General features: G+C 57.0%; 1 protein-coding gene across 5 annotated transcripts; it reads left to right on the top strand.

Moving 5' to 3' along the window:
* Positions 1-1,176: 1,176 nt before the first annotated feature.
* STAC2 (SH3 and cysteine rich domain 2) lies at positions 1,177-14,622 on the top strand. Of its 5 annotated transcripts, XR_003003210.1 has the most exons (12): positions 1,177-1,587; positions 8,410-8,716; positions 9,054-9,151; positions 9,329-9,419; positions 10,828-10,943; positions 11,039-11,111; positions 11,204-11,265; positions 11,343-11,419; positions 11,732-11,829; positions 12,218-12,269; positions 12,615-12,752; positions 13,457-13,579. XR_003003210.1 is itself a non-coding variant. In XM_024744569.1 (11 exons), exons 1-11 carry the CDS (start codon positions 1,498-1,500, stop codon positions 13,548-13,550), a joined length of 1,158 nt encoding a protein of 385 aa, XP_024600337.1. In that variant the 5' UTR covers positions 1,177-1,497; the 3' UTR covers positions 13,551-14,622. The 5 variants fall into 5 exon arrangements, 4 of the variants coding, with proteins under 4 accessions (XP_024600337.1, XP_024600323.1, XP_024600328.1 ...); XM_024744569.1 differs by lacking the exon at positions 12,615-12,752 and having other exon boundaries at positions 13,457-14,622; XM_024744555.1 differs by lacking the exon at positions 11,343-11,419 and having other exon boundaries at positions 13,457-14,622.
* Positions 14,623-17,451: the final 2,829 nt, after the last annotated feature.

The raw sequence follows: 17,451 nt of genomic DNA on the forward strand, positions 1-17,451 counted from the left end.
CAGAGGGGAGCAGTAGGTTATGAATGGGCCTTTGGGGAAACTGGTCTGAGGGCTGAGGCCAAGTTCTATTCAAACTCCTTTCAGGAAAGCTAGCACTCAGAGAGTCTGCAGTGTGTGGATCTGGAGGGGGAGGGGACTAAGCCCCTACTACCACAAACCCTCCCGTCCACCCTTGTCCTAATTCTGCCAGTGGCAAATAAATCTCTATTCCTGGACGCAGTAACCTGAGCAGTGCTCCACCGGTGAGCTCATCCTCAGGAGGAGATAGATGGCATGAATGGCTAGGTGCATGGGGTGAGGGCGGGCAGAGGAGGGAACACTAGGTTCAGCCCCTCCTCCAGGGCTGGCATAAAGGCAGGACCCTCTTGAGTGCCACCCACCTCTCATCTCATCACCCACAGCAGATGAGGAGGAAGGAGACTTAGACCCAGAAGTCTCTCCACTCACACCCAGGGAAGGATTCTCTCAACTTCCAACCTATCTCCATTTTCTTGGATAGGCCCAGAGGTGAAGCTAGACCTTTTGATCAGGACCAGAAGAGGCAGGAGGAGAGGTAGGGGAAGTTCGGGAAATAGCAGGTAGGTGACATGCATTAGCTTCAGGCCAAGTGGACAGAGGACACCTTGGAGGGTAAGAAACCTCTTCCCCCTCACCTCTCCCTACCCCCATCTAACTCCATTTGTGGTAGGATCTTTAGGAGGGGGCATGTCTTGGAGAGGTTTGGGGACCTCAAGTGTGGGGACTGAGGCCTCTTCTCTGCTGAAGTCCAGGCAACAAGACTGGAAAACAATATAGTTGTCCTGCTTTCCAGGACAGGGCTGGCCTTTGACACATGACGTTCATTTGTCCATTCCCTGCTGAGGAAACCCCTACGTAGTCCGAGGAGAGACACATTTGGGGAGAGTGTCTCCAGGGCAGAGAGACATCCAGTTAATTGGGCGGAAGTGTCCCCATTCTTCACGTCGCTATCAGGAAGTCCTACCTTTATCTCACTTTCAGCTATCCTTCTGCAGATCCAACCTATTTCTATTCCCCCCCAACCGTTCCAGACTCGAATGTGATCTCCTGAGGCTTCCTTCAACCTTGTCACGCCCCCAATTCCGGGTTTTTCAGGTGAAACTGCTCCCTCCACTTCTTTACCCTCCAAGCCCCTCCCCAGGACACTGACAAGCTCCATCGCTCCCTCCCTCGGCTCATCCCCGAGTCCCCATTTCCCTCCTCCCCTCGCTCGGAGCAGCATCCTTGGTCCTCACTTCTGGGGTCGTCCTGCTCCCGCGGCTCCGTGTAATTACCTCCTCTCACCCACGAACCCGGGAACTTTCTCCGCCAGCACCCGGGAGTGTGTGTGGGGGGGTGCTTTGCCTGGGCGGGTTTCTCCTGGGGTTCGTTGGGGGGCAGTCTCTAGAGAAGGGCTTCAGGGTCCCACAGAGACGCCTGCGACCCTCAGCCTGCCTCCAGCCGGGCTGCCGTCGGGTCTCGGCACCCTCTCGCCTAACCATGACCGAAATGAGCGAGAAGGAGAACGAACCGGATGACGCGGCCACCCACACCCCCCCGGGGACCGTCTCTGCCCTCCAGGAAACCAAGGTAACTCGGGAGGCGCGAGGCCTGGACCCCTGCCCAGTGTGCCCCCAGCCCGGGCGCCCTCCTCCCGATGCGGTTGCCACTGTGGCCTCGGGTGCCCTGGGGTCACAGTAGCGGGGCCCGTGTGGTCCCTAACGCTCCGCGCGGCGACCCGGGGGCAGTGGGTTCGTGACGAGGGGCCACAAGGAGCCCCCATCACACAAGCACGACCCGCCCTTGCGCGCGTGATGAGCGGACGCTCCACCGCGACCCTCCAGGGAGATTGTATGTAACTCGGGTTTGTTGGAGGGAGTCGGCGCAGCGAAGGCGGAGGCAGTGTGTAGCGGTGTGTAGCGGGTGTGGGCTGGTATACTCGCCCGCGTGTGCGTGCGAGGCGCACCCCTCCCGTGTCCGCCAGGTCTCTGTCTGTCCCTCTCTCTTTGCCTGTGTCTCTCTGAAAATGTCTCTACAACCTGTTTGTCTCTGTTTTGGTATCTCTCTGTGTGCGTCTCTCGGGTCCTCTCGGCGTCTCAGTGTGTTTATTTCAGAGTCTCTCTAGATGTCTCTCTCTGACCCGCCGCAGTCCTGCATTCGCCCCCTCCCAACCGGGTTAGGCTCGGGGACGTGAGGCCGCGGCCGGGGGCTGCGCAGCTTCCGAGTTCGCGCTGGGGGCTGCTGCAGCGCGGGCCATCACTGGCGGGGACCCGGGGACTGTTGTTGCGGCTCCGGATGAGAAAGACAGGCAGCCCACGCCAGCGGGCCGTGTGCCGGGGAGGGGGGCGGGGAGCTGATAGAAACAAAAAGGGAAGTCATCATAATTAATGAATGTCATAATTAACCCTAATTATGTATGATTGCTACTCCTGCGGGAGTCACAATGAATAAATTATTCCCCAAGGAAGTCAGGCGGAGCCCAGACTCCTGGCGCTGAAGGCGGTGGGATGGGGGAGAACACTGCTCACATTCAACCCCACCCCCACGCCTCTATTCTGCCTGCTCCCTCCCCGAGTTCTAGGTGCTGACCCGCAAGAAGTTCTGCAGGAAGCGACCTGAGCTGGGGACCTGGGGATGGGGAGAGAAGAAGGGGCAGTGCTCTCTCTGCCCACCCCCCACGGCCCCAGATTTCAGGCCCAGACTACTCTCTCCCTTTCCACCCTGGTAAATTGTTCCCACCCGGCTTCTGTTACCCAGATGAGGAGGGGGGCAGCCAGGACCAGAAATGGGTGGGGTCTTTGGCCCCCCCTGGTATCACTGGCTCATCTATAGCTCTTTCCAATGCCCATCTTCCTCCTAATTCTGTCTTGACCGCCCCCAGGATATGAGGTTAATTCAAGGTCAAGGTCTTCAAGGGAGTGACCAAGGGAAGATGAGTAGGACCAGGGTGGCTGGTGTCTGGCTGAGGCACCCCAGGTAGGCTCCCCATGCCTAAACCAAAGCGACCCAGTGGGTCTCCACAGCCAAGTCTTCAGATTCACACTTGACCTTCTCCTGCTCCCTTCTGAGAACTAGACCTTGGGCTCTCAGACCACAGAGTTACCTCCCCCTCAGAGAGCCAAGTCTACTGGGAAAGGAATGAGGTGTTGGGGGGCAGAATATTGCTTGGAATATTTGTGACAGCTTCTTTCAAGCAGAAGATCCCCATCCTGAGGGAACTGAGCCCCATCCTGAGTCCCAGCGCCCCTGAGCTTCACAGCTGCCTTCTAGTCACCCGGGACAGACACATACAAACTCCTTGCTTGCTTCCCAGGGGATTGAGGGCCTCCCAGGTCCTTCCCTGATTCCCACACCACGGCCTGGCCACTCAGCCCCCTCCTTAAGAGTTCTCCAGAGCAGGCAGGAGGGCTGGGCAGTGCTGCCTCAGCCGTCAGCAGGCTGCAGGCTCAGCTGTGTGGGGAGGGGTGGTCAGGGCCTGGCAGGTCTGTACCTCCTTCCTCCCAGCCCAAGGACTGTCCCATGCCATCACCTCTGGGTCTGAGCCATGGAGATCTGAGGAGCAGGGAAGGAATGGGAGTGTACACCTGACCTGGTCCCTCTGTGCCAGGCCAGTTGGAGTCCTGCCCCTTTGCCGCCCTCCCCTGTACCTCATTTATGAAGGACTCAGTAATAACAACACAGGCTGGATTGCAGGTCTGGGGGAAGGTACTCAGGAGGGCAGAGGTGGGCAGAGAGAGGATTCAGAACACTTGCCAGCCTCCTTCCATTCCGCCACCTCAACTTGTCCTAAAGTAGCTTCTGTCTTCAGACTGTAGAGGTGGAGAAGAGGAAGGGAGAGGGTCGGTGCTGCCCACCCAGCTCAGTTTGAGGCAGGTACAACAGAGGTGGCTGGTGTACTTGTCTTCATTAGGCAGTGAAGTCAACATTCCAGACCTATTCATCAGTGTTTGGGGCTCCCTGGGGATTTCTTGCCAGCCCAAGTCCAGCCTCCTGCTCACCCTAAAGTCGGGTATCACTCCGGCACCCAAGCTACTCAGCCACCCTCCTAGTGTCAGCATCGCCCTCTCTGGGTCCCCATCCCATCCTACTACATAGGGCCTGCCATCACCCCCTTTGGTGCCATCTTTGGAAAGACCCTGCCATGCCAGCTCTGCCATCTGAGTCAGCTTGTGTCACATCTGCCACCACCCTCTGCCAGCTGCCTAGTGCCATTTCAGGAGCTGGCAGGAACTGAGGAAGGAAAGGACTGTCCAGGGTGTGGAGAGGTGGGGAGGAGGCAGGCAGGCCAGGTCCTGCCTCCAGGAGGGGATTCAGAATAACAGGTCTGATGGTCCAGGCTCCAAGCCAGACAAGCTCCTGGTGCTTTGGGAGGGAATGGGGTCCAGGTGGGCCAGCTTGCCAGGGTATATGGTGACTTCTTCTCACGCCAGGGAATGGGTCCTGGGACAGTGGGGGCACCAAAAAGATAGAGGGTGGGGAGGTAGAGAAAGGTCTTCTCTGGGAACTAGGAGTCCCAGGAACGGAAATACCTGGCCAGGCTGAGCCCAAATGAGGCTTGGGTGGCCAAGCCAGATGTCTCTGGTGTGGGCAGGCATTAAGCCATTTGGCAGAGATGACGTCATCTGCCCTCCAGCCACAGCCCTTGACATCTGCCAGCCACCCCAGGTGGCATTCCTTCCCACTTCTCCACCCTCCTGGGATCTGGGGCAGAGTTGGGGCTGCCCTGGTGGTAGGGAACATTCTGTTCCAGAGGCTTTTGGTACCCTGCAGAGGTGGCTCTTGGCACTGAGGCCAGGCGGGGACCAGGAAAAGGCACAGGCTGGAGAGTAGGGAGGCTTGAAATCTCATCCTGTGAGGATTACTTTGGAAGTAATGGCCTCAGGAGGGGGGAACATTATTGATGTCTTCAAATATTTGAAGAACTGATGTGTGTAAGCGGGAGTATCCCTTCCTGGAGCCAAGGGAGGGACAAGGGCCGATAGGCAGGGAGGCAGGTTTCAGCTCTAAATAGGGAAGCACTTTCCAGCGATTGCAGCTGCCCAAAGATGGAATGACTGTCCCAAGAGAGGATGGGCTTGCCGTCACAAGAGGTGACCAACAGAGTCAGACAATAATTCAGAGGGGACGTGGCCAGAGCAGTGCGGGGTGGGGACTGCTCTATGTGCCCAGTCTTTCAAGTCCCTTCTAACCCTACATTTCATGACAAGCCCATGGCACAACTGAGGGCCAGAGCTGAGGGCCAAGGCAGGGTGCTCCTGGTCACTTGGGCTCCATAGCCAAAGCCACTGGTTCAAGTCCCGGCTCTGCCACTTAGCAGCTGCGGACTCACGATGAGTGAGTGATTTAACCCCCTCAGCTCCTCATCTGCAAAGTGGGCCAATAATCGTCACCACCTCAGTGGGTAGTGCCAGGGTTAATGAGATTCCGCATATCAATTCCAGGACTCTGACAATGCCGGTCCCTCATTATGTTCATAAGTGTAGGTTTTGCTTTGGGGACTTGAGCCTGTACTGCTTAGAGAGCATCTAACCCTGACTTGGAGGTGGGGAAACTGAAGCTTAGAGAGAGAGGAAGTGAAGTAACTTGCCTTCAGGCAGCAGATTGCGTTCTGCCCCCACCCCCCCAGCACATCCTCCCAGAGACCTCCTGTGCTCTGTGCCCACGGCCCCTGTGCAGAGCAGTGGGTGGTTCACCCGCCCCTCTGGGCCTGTCAGAGCCCCGAGAGCCACATAGAACATATTCGTGTTCTAATTAATTGTCCCTCTGGGCCTCGACCTCTGCCCCAATGCCCAGGCAGCTGGGGCCCGGGGCCCTGCTTCTCAGAGACACACAAAGAAGCCCACGGTGCTGGCCAGGAAGCTGGATTTGGAAGGAGCTGAGCAACTCAGCATGCCAGTCCCCCTAGGGCTCTGGCCTTTCAGCTGGCATACCGGGGCCCGCCTTTTGCCCAAACATTTCCCCCTCTGCCTTCCCCTCTGTCATGTGGCCTGCTGGCTTCCCTAGGGCTAGAGGGGCCACCACTTCCATTCCCTTGGCCCACAGGCTGCCTGGTGTCCCAGCTGGGAACCCTGGCCAAGTCTCCCTGCCTAGAGCCAGGCCTCTGCCCCCCACCTCCACCCGTTTCTCTTTTCAACTGGTAGAAAGGGATGGGAGGGGTAAGGGCTTTCAACAGGAGGGCAGTAGGGCAGGGGTCTGACTAGAGAGGTCCAGATCTCACTCCGGGTAGAATAAGGGTGTGTTTGGGTGAGCCATGGGAATAACTCTGGCCTCACCACAGAATCCACCGTGCGCTCCAGAGCACGTGCTCTGTTTAGGATTCCACTTGCTCATCATTTATTCCACAAACATTGACTGAGCACCCACTATGTGCTGAGGCCCATTCTGGGGATTTGAAGCAACTTTCCCCGCCCTCCAGGGGCTCACAGCCTCCCGGAGGAGTGAGAAGTAAATGACAACATAAACCTGATCGGAGCTATCATGGAAGCCCATCCAGATGCAGCCAACCAGAGGAGGGAGTGGTCCCACTGAAAGGAATTCCTGCAGAAGAAGAGACAGCTTCCCAGAGAAGGAAGAATCACAGGAAACCCTGAAGAAGAAAGCGGGAAATAACTGGATAAGGCAAAGAGGACAAACATGTAAAAAGCTCAGAGGCATGAAACACGGTTGAGTTCAAGTCCTCACATTTGGGCTCAGGTGGAGGGCCTGGGGTGGAAGGGCAGGTTTGTCCAAGTTGCAGTTTCATGGCTGGGACAGGGGCCTTGGCTGGGTCCTGAGGAGCCATGAAAGGTTTTTTGCGGAGTCAGGGATCACCTCCCTGGCAGGTGCATGGAGAACAGGTGGGGATGGGCAAGGTGGAGGCAAAGAGCTATGGCCCTGACCCAACAGGGTGCTGGAACCTGAACCAGGGCAGGGCTCTGGGGTGCTGAGGTGTTACAGGGGGATGAACTGGAGAGGTGTTTTGGAGGGAGAATCAGCCCTGAGGATGAGGGTCCAGGGTGACCACTCCCCCACTCCCTGTTCAAGGACCGAGGACCTGGTGTGTTTTGGCCCCCAAAGTATTATTTTGTTAAGTCGAGTAAATGGTACATCCATTCAGTGAAATTCCTGTGCAGCCGTACAAAAAGAATGGTGAAACTCTGTGTATTTGTATGGAATGATTTCCAAGAAAAACGCAAGGCACGGGAGAAATAGTATACTACCATTTCTGCAAATTAAAAAGGAAATAAAACCTCTTGAATTTGTTTCTATCCAATTTCACATAAAGTTCTAGATTTCTTAACTGACTTTTTTTTTTTTTGGCTGCACGCAGCGTGCAGATCTTCCTGTGCCCCCTGCAATGGAAGCACAGAGTCTTAACCACTGAACCACCAGGAAGTCCCTCTTAACTGATTGTAAATTTCATAAGTTCATGAAATGGATTAATATTTTTTATTAAAAAATTACTTTTATAAACAAAAAGTCTAGGGGTGGGGTAGGGAGGGTGGGAGGGAGATGCAAGAGGGAGGAGATATGGGGATATATGTATATGTATAGCTGATTCACTTTGTTATAGAGCAGAAACTAACACACCATTGTAAAGCAATTATACTCCAATAAAGATGTTTAAAAAAAAAAAAAAAGTCTAGGGACTTCCCACGTGGCTCAGTGGTTGAGATTCCACACTCCCAATGCAGGGGGCCCGGGTTCAATCCCTGGTCAGGGAACTAGATCCCACATGCATGCTGCAACTAAGAGTTCACATGCTGCAACTAAGGAGCCCATGTGCCACAACTAAGGAGCTGGTGAGCTGCAACTAAGGAAACCGCCTGCCACAACTAAGACCCAATGCAACCAAATAAATAAATAAATTTTTTTTTTTTGCGGTACGTGGACCTCTCACTGTTGTGGCCTCTCCCGTTGTGGAGCACAGGCTCCAGACGCGCAGGCTCAGCAGCCATGTTTCACGGGCCCAGCTGCTCCACGGCATGTGGGACCTTCCCGGACCGGGGCACGAACCTGTGTCCCCTGCATCGGCAGGCGGACTCTCAACCACTGTGCCACCAGGGAAGCCCCATAAATATTTTTAAAAAACAAAGTCTAGATTTCTTTTTGAAAATTGAGAAACCTGGCAACACTGGGCTGCCCCTACAGACTAGCTCAGCTGGCTGAAGGAGACCAGCAGCTACTCGCTGACTGTCCAGTCCCCACCACTCCTAATTAGGTGCCTGCCCAGCCAGAGCTCCTTTGCTCGAGGAGTTTCCCTGCCTGGCTCTTGTGGGTGCCTGGGATGGTGACCTGCCTTCTGGGACTTGGCAGCCTCTTTCTCAGTACTTCATCTCACCTCTGGCTCTCAGCCTTCAGGCTGCTGCTGGCCAAGGAGAGATCCCGGGGAGCCAGTCCCCTCCAGGCTCACAGCCCCTTTTCCTCTCTCAGCTCCAGAGGTTCAAGCGCTCACTTTCCCTCAAGAACATCCTCCGAAGTAAGAGCATGGAGAACTTCTTCTTTCGCTCGGGGTCTGAGCCCAAATGCCCCACCGAGGTGCTGCTGACGCCCCCGACCCCGCTGCCACCTCCCTCCCCACCACCAGCGTCTGCAGACTGGGGCCTACATACCCCAGCCCTGTCCCCCTGCCCGATCTCACGCCCCCTGGCACCACTCAAACCAGTGAGGCTGCACAGCTTCCAGGAACACGTCTTCAAGCGAGCCAGCCCCTGTGAGCTGTGCCAACAGTTCATTGTGGGTAGGTGCCTGGGTGGCAACAGAAGGGGTCGGGGTGAGTGTGGGTGTGGCCCATGGACCTGACTGCCTGATGCTGGGCTGCTGCTAAACCTAACTGTGTCCCTCCCTCTGGGAGGACACATAAGCACCCTTGGGGGTGGGTGGGGACCCAGTGTTGCTGTGTTTACTAACAGCTCAGGTTCCACCCTGACTGTGTGGAGGTCGGAGCTAGGCCCCAGGCTGGCATGAGGATGCCCAGTCCCTTGCTCCCTCATGCCCTAACCTGCCTCCTTTGCTCCTTGCCCTTCGATGTAGCCTCTCTTGACCACCCCCTCTTGCCAAACGCACATTCTTCCCAGGAAACTCCAAGCAGGGTTTGCGGTGTAAGACATGCAAAGTCAGCGTCCACCTCTGGTGCTCCGAGGAGATCTCCCACCAGCAATGCCCAGGCAAGACGGTGAGTGGGAACCACACAGAGATGGCTGGCTGATGCTCCCAGGCCTGGCATGTGGGGGAATGAGTGCCCCGCAGGGCTGGTTCCTCGTGTGGGATGGTGCTTGGGCTTGGGGAAGGCCAAACTCTCAAGGGGCTGTGACCTCCCTGTGCCCTCTCTCTGCCCCACCCCCCGCCACAGTCCTCCTCCTTCCGCCGCAACTTCAGCTCCCCGCTCCTGGTGCATGAGCCGCCACCAGCCTGTGCCATGAGCAAGGAGTCCCCACCCACTGGTGAGTGTCCACTGTTGCCCCTGATCCCACTGTGGTGTGATGAGAGACCCATGCACTCCTCAGATGAGCACCTGAGTCACACTGGCACTGCCCGTTCTTGGCACTACTACCACTCCCTTCTTTTGTTTTCAGACTTCTTCTTCTTCTTTTTGTTTGTTTGTTTTGGTTTTCTTCCCCACTTCCCTTCTTTGAATGCCGCTGTCCTGAATGTAGAGTTCATTCATTCATTCACCCATCCTTCAACAAACACTTTATTGAACACCTACTAAGTGCCAGGCACTGTGCTAGACATGGGAACACAGCCCTGAAGAAGGTGGAGCTCATGGTCTAGTAAGGGAGCTAGACATGAAATAAATAATCACATAAATCATCAATTAACCATCATTTGGTGAATGCCTGAAACAGAAGGATAGGGAATAAAGAGAGGATAAAGTCGGCACCGACCTCATCCACAGAGGCAAAGAAGGCATCCGGGAGACTTGAAAGATAGGGAATTAGTCTGAGGATCTGGGGAAGACCAGTGTGGACAGGAGGCAGGCCAGAGGTAGGGAGAGGCAGAGAGTTAAAGAAAGGATAATGAGGATGGGACTGAGGGAGTCAGAGTAAAAGGGTGAGATGGGACCCTGGGTGCAGGGCCTCGGGGTCCATTTTAAGAGTGTTCTTTGGACTTTATTCTTTATTTTTTTTTAATTGAAGTATAGTTGATTTACAATGTTGTGTTAATTTCTGCTGTACAGCAAAGTGATTCAGTTATACATATATATATATTATTTTTCATATTCTTTTCCATTATGGTTTATCACAGGATATTGAATATAGTTCCCTGTGCTCTACAGTAGGACCTTGGTGTTTATCCATTCTGTGTATAAACAGTTTGCATCTGCTAATCCCAAACTCCCAATCCATCCCTCCCCCACCCTGCCTCCCCCTTGGTAACCACAGGTCTTTGGACTTTATTATAAGGTCAATTTTTGTGTTTTTACAAGAGCATTCTGGCTACTGTGTGGGTTGGAGAGGCTGGACTGGGAGCAGGGAGACCAGTTGGGAGGCCATGATGGTTGCCAGGAAAGAGTTTGGTAGCTTGGACCAGGCTGGTAGCAGTGGAGATGGAGAGAAGTGAGAAGATTCTAGAAATGTTTGGGAGGTAGGACGAGGTGATGGAGTGAACACAGGCAGTGAGGCGGGCAAGGGGTCCAGGATGCTCCAGGTTTGTGCCTGGGCACCGTGGGAGGACACGGAGCTCTCATACAGTGAGGGAGACCTGGGAGGGGCAGGTGAGAGGAGTGCAGATTTCAGTTTAGGGCTGGCTGAGCGGGACAGCCAGCAGGGCAGCCAGGGCTGAGATGCAGAACTTCAGGGCAGAGCGAGGCTGGCAGCAGGGTGCCCGGCCTTGATGGTGAGTCCTCAGTAGGGGCCAGCGGGATGGTGGACCCCGTCTATGAGACCCTGCGCTATGGAACCTCCTTGGCTCTGATGAACCGCTCCAGCTTCAGCAGCACCTCTGAGTCCCCCACACGGAGCTTGGTAGGTATGGGGAGCACCAAAGGGGAGCCTCGGGGGCAGAGGTCTCAGAGGGTGGGGGGTCCAGGGGTTGAGCCCTCCCCTCTCTGTGTCCCTAGAGCGAGCGGGATGAGCTGATTGAGGACGGGGAGGGCAGCATCCGCAGCTCAGAGGAGGGTCCTGGCGACAGCGGTGAGTGGGACTGGGGACCAGGGGCAGGAATGGAGCACAGTGCGGGCCGCTGCCTGCTGCCTCACACCCTCGCCCCACCCTGGCATCTCCAGTATTCACAGCCCCGGCCGAGAGCGAAGGGTCAGGACCAGAGGAGAAGAGCCCTGGACAGCAGGTGAGGCTGGGCTGGCAGTGAGCCCCCGGCAGGCCAGGTGGGAAGGGGCTCTTCTTCTCCTTGTCACTGATCCCTAGGTGGGTGACAGCGTGCTGAGTGGGAGTATCCCTGTTCCATCATTTATCCTCAGTCTTCAGGGATGGGCAGTGCCGGGGTGAGTAGGCCCGGGAGGCAGGGGTGTTACCACTCCACTGACCCAATGCCTACTGTGTCCACTCCTACTGCCCCAAGGGTGGGCAGTTCTAGGGTGCAGCAGGTAGAGGAGCATCCCCCTTCTCCATCCCTGGCCCAGTCCCTTCAGGGGTGTGTAAGCACGGCAGATAGGACAGTCTTCACCTCCCCTGTCATTGACCCGGGAGCGCTGTGCCCCATCTCCTAGCCCCCAGGGTAGGCAAGGTCAGGGCAAGGGGAGAGTAGTGGAATAAGAAAGGTGTCCCCCCCACAATGACCCAGAGCTTTTCCACAGGCCCCCAGGCCCCTTCTACGGAAGGATGTGGGGCCCATGTACTCCTACGTCGCGCTCTACAAGTTTCTGCCCCAGGAAAACAGCGACCTGGCTTTGCAGTAAGTCCTCCAGTGGCCCAGTCCCCGCCCCGGGCAGCTGCCTGGCTCCAACCTCAGGGCTCTGTGCTCTCAGACCTTGGAACATGAGTGTGAGGGAGACCTTCAGGAACCTCCTCCTGGCACACTTGAGGCTACTGAGCCCAAAGAGGAGACAGAGGTGCCAGAGTCCAAGAGGGATTGGTGCTAATGTCGTGTTTCCTGCCCCCTGCCCGGCCTCTGTCCTGGAGAGTGTCTGCCATACCTGTAGTCACTCAGGGTCCTCCAAGGGCATCGAGAACTCTCCTCCAGCTGAGGGGGCATGCAGGGGATCTGGGGGCCTAGGACTGCTGGGATGCAGAGTGGGAGGGTCCCTCCTGCCCCGTGTGCTACCTCCACTCTCTCATCCCAGGCCTGGAGACCGGATCGAGCTGGTGGATGACTCTAACGAGGACTGGTGGAAGGTGACTTGGCAGGGTGGGGAGCGGAGGGTGGGGGGTGGTAGGGACATCACTAGCCCGCACCCTCAGAGAACACAGCCCCAAAGACCTCCTCTCCTTCCTCCACCGGCCCTAGCCAGGCCTAGGCCCACCCTCAGGTCTTACTCTCGCTTTGCCCCTCCCCGCCACAGCCTTGTTCCTCCATCCACCTTGTGCCCTTTCCAGCCCAGAAGCCACCCGACTAGGGGCTCAAATACAGAGAAGCCAAATCTGGAGGATGACAGCATTGGCTCTGAGTGGGCATTAGGTCTAGAGAAAGCAGTGGGGGTCGGGGGTGGCACGAGTGTTTATTGCCAGCCTCATCCCCAGGGCAAGATCGGCGACCGGGTTGGCTTCTTCCCAGCCAATTTTGTGCAGCGGGTGAGGCCAGGCGAGAACGTTTGGCGCTGCTGCCAACCCTTCTCCGGGAACAAGGAACAGGGCTACATGAGCCTCAAGGAGAGCCAGGTGAGGGCCTGGGCCCTGCATGGCTGGAGAGGTGGGCGTGGGAGAGAGGCGGCAAGGGTGTGGGCGAGGGCCCTGGAGGAAGATGCTTGCAGCCTGGCAGCAGGAGGGAAGGCAGGCTAGAAGCAGTGGGACTGGGAAGTTCCCTGGTGGCCTAGTGATTAGGAGTCTGGGCTTTCACTACCGTGGCCGGGTTCAACCCCTAGTCCGGGAACTGAAATTCCCGTTAAAAAAAAAAAAAAAAATGCAGCAGTGGGACTGCAGGGCTCTCCTGTCCTCCCCTCTGGGAACTGGGGCTGGCAGCTAACACAGGCAGAGGGCTGAGTTATGTTAGAGAGTCGGGGCAGGAACACTGGATTAGGAGTCTAGAGGCTCGGGTTTGAATGCTGGCTCTGCCTTTGGGTTCTTGTTAACCGTGGGCAAGTCCTTTTCCCCCTGTTACCTCCTCTGTGATATGGTAGTTTGTCAGGGGCATTAGACCAGCTGATCTCAAAGGTCAGACCCAAAGTGATGCTCTGTGTCTGCTGACTGCCTGGTTTTGTACCCTGTACTCTCCTGGGATCTGCTCCCATCATCACCCGGGCTCCAACCACATCTGATGCTGGTCCCGTCATCCCCTGGGATGGACCGCCTGGGAGCCACCAGCAGGACTTGGGGCCAGGGATGCAGGCAGTGCCAAGCCTCAGCTTCATGTCTCTTCCGCTCAGATCTGTGTGGGCGTGGGCAGGAGCAAGGATGCTGATGGCTTCATCCGCGTCAGCAGCGGCAAGAAGCGGGGTCTGGTGCCAGCCAACGTCCTGACCGAGATCTGAGAAGAGCCAAGAGAACCCGGAAGCCACCCCTGCCTGTGCCCAGCCCTTGCTTCTGGCCCCAGGAGGGGAGCAGGCATCTGCCCACACTCTCTCTCCCTCTGCCCTTCTCCTAGGGGCCAGTCACCATGGCTTGGGAGGCTTCTGCACTGAGGAGGGTTTTATTTCATGGGTCCTGAGGTGCCCTGAGGAGGCTGCTGCTTTGAGACTTGGAGGTGGGGAGGAGGAGAAAGCGGGAGGGGATGGGAAAGCTCCAGGTGGGACCCCCTGGTGCCCATGCACTCCCAAAGCCCGTTGCCATGCTGAGTCCAGCCCTGAGAGGAAGTTCCTGGGGAACTTCCCTGCTGCCTCTTCCAGAGACCTTCCCCTGCCCACAGCATCTTTGCCTGCCTGACAGCTCCCCTCTCCTCACAGAGCCTCTGCTTGGGTCTTTGTGTGTGTGACCCTGCAGCTGCCCCTTTGGAAGTGGGGCCTTGGGAAGGTGCCTTCCCGGGTCCCTTAGCCCCAGCTCTGGGTAGGGAGGGAATTCAGGGCTGCAGGAGGATCCTGGTCTCACCACCTCTGTCACTCCATTAATTCTCAGGAAAGTTCTGCGGTTATCTCTCCCATTACTTGAAACCTGGGTGGACAGAGGAGGGGAGGGCTGAGGTCTGGGGAAGCTGTGGTAAATCAGAGACTGTCCCCTCAAGTAGCACAGTCACCACAGAGCAGCCTCATCTTACCCTTGTGCACTGGGAAAGGACACCCAAGAGCGGCCTGAACACAGAAACCCGATTAAGAACAAAAGACTGGCCCACGCCTGCTCAAAATAACCCCCAGTTCACTGTCAGGACTCTAAAAGCTCAGTTCCTGTCCCAGTCCTCTCCAGGCCCACCCCAGGAACCCAACCTTCAGGGCTGACCCCGCAGTGACCCTCCCTCACCCCCTCTCTCCAGGCTCTGCAGGGGACAGGGCTGCCTTTGCAGGGGTCCCTTTTCTGGTTGCATCTGCTCCCTTGTCCAGGACACAGAGCCCTGGGAGGAAGAGGGAGTGGGAGACAGACAAAGAATTCTGTTGGAGCACCAGGAGGGGAAGGGGGTAGGCATCCTGGGGGTGGGGGACACGCAAAGAGGACCCCTCCCTTGCAGGTTGCTTCTCTCTGGTACCAGCTTCCCTCTCCCCCCAAGCTCAGAGCCTCCTCTTGTGCCCTTGATCGTGCCAGCCAATGCCACCCCCCATCCTAGGCACAGTCACACCCTCCCATGCAGTGGGAGGGACACATCCTCCTACCCACTGGCCCCTGCCCCACCTCTCCCTCGCAGAGAGGGGTACTCAAGCCACACTGCCCTGTTTGCTGCCATGAGGGCCCCCCCACCTCCAGCAATGTCCCAGGGGCGGGCCCAATGCCCACTGTACATGAGGCTGCATGAGGCGTCTGCTGGGGCATCGCTGAGCCCCCAGACTCCTAATTAAATGTTTCTTGTCCCAACCTGTCTGCTCTATCTGCTTGGGCTAGAGGAAGGGAAGGGGGAAGGGGTCGGGGGGTGGTGGAGGTACGGAAAGGGGACAGCCTGAAGATCGGAGAATGCGCTCATCTCCGAGAAGAGGGGTATGGGGACAGCTGGCCCTGACAGTGAGGGTCCCCAAGCCTTCTCATTCCCTTCCACCCAAGCAGCCTGAGCCAGGCGGGATCTGAGGAAGTGGGGCAGGAGGTTTGGGGGACGCCGGAAAGAGAGAGGGTGGGGCTGCGGCCACTTTCGGGTTCGAGGCGCTCCTGCCTCGCGCAGGGGGCGGGCATACACCTCTGCGTCTGGACCGTTCCTGCCCAGCCAGAGATGCCCTCGGAGACCAGCAGTCTCCGTACCCAGGGTCGGGGGCGGGGGGGCTCAATACCCACCCGAGATTAGACTCGCCCCCGCAGCCCCCTAAACCCGAGGCAGATACGTTGGCGGCGAGGACTGCCGCGGATGGTGGGGCCCTGAGATGACTCATCGGGAGCCTGGCGCCAGGGGGCCGCGGTGGCGACCCGCCCCCAGCGGTGAAGGGCCGCGGCGGTGCCAGGGCAACGCCATGCTGCCAGAATGCATCCGGCTTTGCCTTCCAGCCCCCCCAAATCAAGGTAGGCCCCGTGGGGCCAGACCCTGGGTCCCCAACCGCTTTCCTTGGGCTGCTTCAGGGATGACTCTAGAGCTTGGAGGTGGTAGGGGGAGCAGAAGGAGGGTGACCCCCTTCCTAGGACCCCTGATGATGGGACTGGATAAAGGGGTCACAAACCCAGTCCAGAGTCTTAAAAAGAGGGGAACTCACACAAACAGGCACCTACTGTACCGGGGAAACTATGCCAGGAACTTAATTTTATTTTATCCTCTGAGGACCCAGTGAGGAAAGTGGTGGTGTCCCCTTTTCACAGATGATGAAACTGAGACCCAGAGATATTAGGTGGCTTGTCCATGGTCATACAAATTAGCCAGCCCAACCTTTCCCCTTTTATACTTGGAGCGACTAAGGCCCAGAGCAGACTAGAAACTTGCCCAAGGTCACCCAAATTAACGGTCAAACTGGTCTCAGAAATTCTATCTCTTGCCTCTCAGTTCAGCTCTTCCCCCACCTGACCCTGGGTTCCTCAGTGGCTTAAACCAGCACGATGGAAACAGAGACACCTTGAAATGCTGGGCCGGGGGCTCCAGGGATCAAGACCCTACTCCACTGGAGAGGGTCAGAGCCTTTCAGCCAAACCTTCTGCACACCAACTTGTGTCTGCACCGGCCAGCAGCTGGCCTGGACCACTGCCTCCTCCCCAGCTCATCTGACGCACTGCTGAGTACAGCAGCTTCTTCCGGTGGTGGCTGGACCACTAACAGCATGCTCACAGCCTGGGGCTGGGAACAGCTGGTGCCCCCCACTGTAGCCTCTGCCCTCCTCCGTGCCCACTCTGGGGGTGGCAGGACCAGCAACACCATTGGCCTGGGGCAGAGGATGTCAAGCAAACTGTGGTGGTGCCAACCCACCGTTTGGCTCTATTGTCTGACCCACACGTGCCCTCCATCCCCCCACCTCAGCCTGAGCTTAAGCTGGCATGTATCCTGTGGGGATTAAGGTTTAGGGGAGACACAAAAAGAGGGGGAGTCTGGGGGCAAGAGACAAGAGGCCTCGAAGGGCAGAGAGATGGATACGAGGCAGTGGGTGGGGACACAGGTCCCCTCTGTGCAACCCCACCCATTTTGCTAGCACCACTCTCTTTGGCCCCTTCAGCCTTTTTTTTACCCCCCCCCATTCTTAACACCCCCTCCCCAGTGCTTAGGACATTGGAGGCATCTGCTGGAGAGTGCGACCAGCCAGTGTACCTCTGGCCTCGGCCCTCCCTGTGCTTTGGGGAGCCAGCCTAGGTGGTCCATCTCAGCCTCAGAGAGTGCATCCACTGTGCCCTGTACCCCTCCTCCAGCTTGTGGCCCTGCAGCAGCAGCTGTGCTCCATACCTCTCGGCTGCAGCCCACTCCGAGTCACCCCCTCCCACGTCTGGTCTGGAGGACTCAAAGGTGGGTGCTAGTGTTTAAGCCACACTGGTATTCTGGGGAGTCATTGGCCCCTCCAGGACTCAGTTTCCTCCTCCAGAAATGGAGTTGGACTTGCTCATGGAGTCTTTACCTCAAGGCCATGAGCCCCTTTAAAGGGTAAAATTATATGATGGGACCAGTTGCAAACTCTTGAGAGAATGGACATGTCTTTTCATCAGAATTTCACAAGGCTCCAGGACCTGGAAGAGACCCAGCGGTTACTTTAAGGGGTCTGCCTGCTAAGAGGGCCCTCCTAGGCCCTGCCCCGGGAAGGGCCTAGAGGCCTGTGGTGGAAAGAGGTAAGCTTAGGCCTGAGGTGAGCTTCAGAAAGAAGTGTCTTCTACATGCAAGGTTTCCCAG

This window comes from Neophocaena asiaeorientalis, unplaced genomic scaffold (assembly GCF_003031525.2).
Source record: "Neophocaena asiaeorientalis asiaeorientalis breed wild unplaced genomic scaffold, Neophocaena_asiaeorientalis_V1.1 scaffold1, whole genome shotgun sequence".
NCBI classification, from domain to species: Eukaryota; Metazoa; Chordata; class Mammalia; order Artiodactyla; family Phocoenidae; genus Neophocaena; species Neophocaena asiaeorientalis.

What these genes read in the sequence shown, in the direction of transcription:
- STAC2 (XM_024744555.1), top strand. Translation starts at nt 1,498, where the DNA reads ATGACCGAAATGAGCGAGAAGGAGAACGAACCGGATGACGCGGCCACC. An exon ending in GTGCCAACAGTTCATTGTGG is followed by an intron (nt 8,717 to 9,053) that starts GTAGGTGCCTGG and finishes CATTCTTCCCAG; the next exon opens with GAAACTCCAAGCAGGGTTTG. An exon ending in AGTCCCCCACACGGAGCTTG is followed by an intron (nt 10,944 to 11,038) that starts GTAGGTATGGGG and finishes CTGTGTCCCTAG; the next exon opens with AGCGAGCGGGATGAGCTGAT.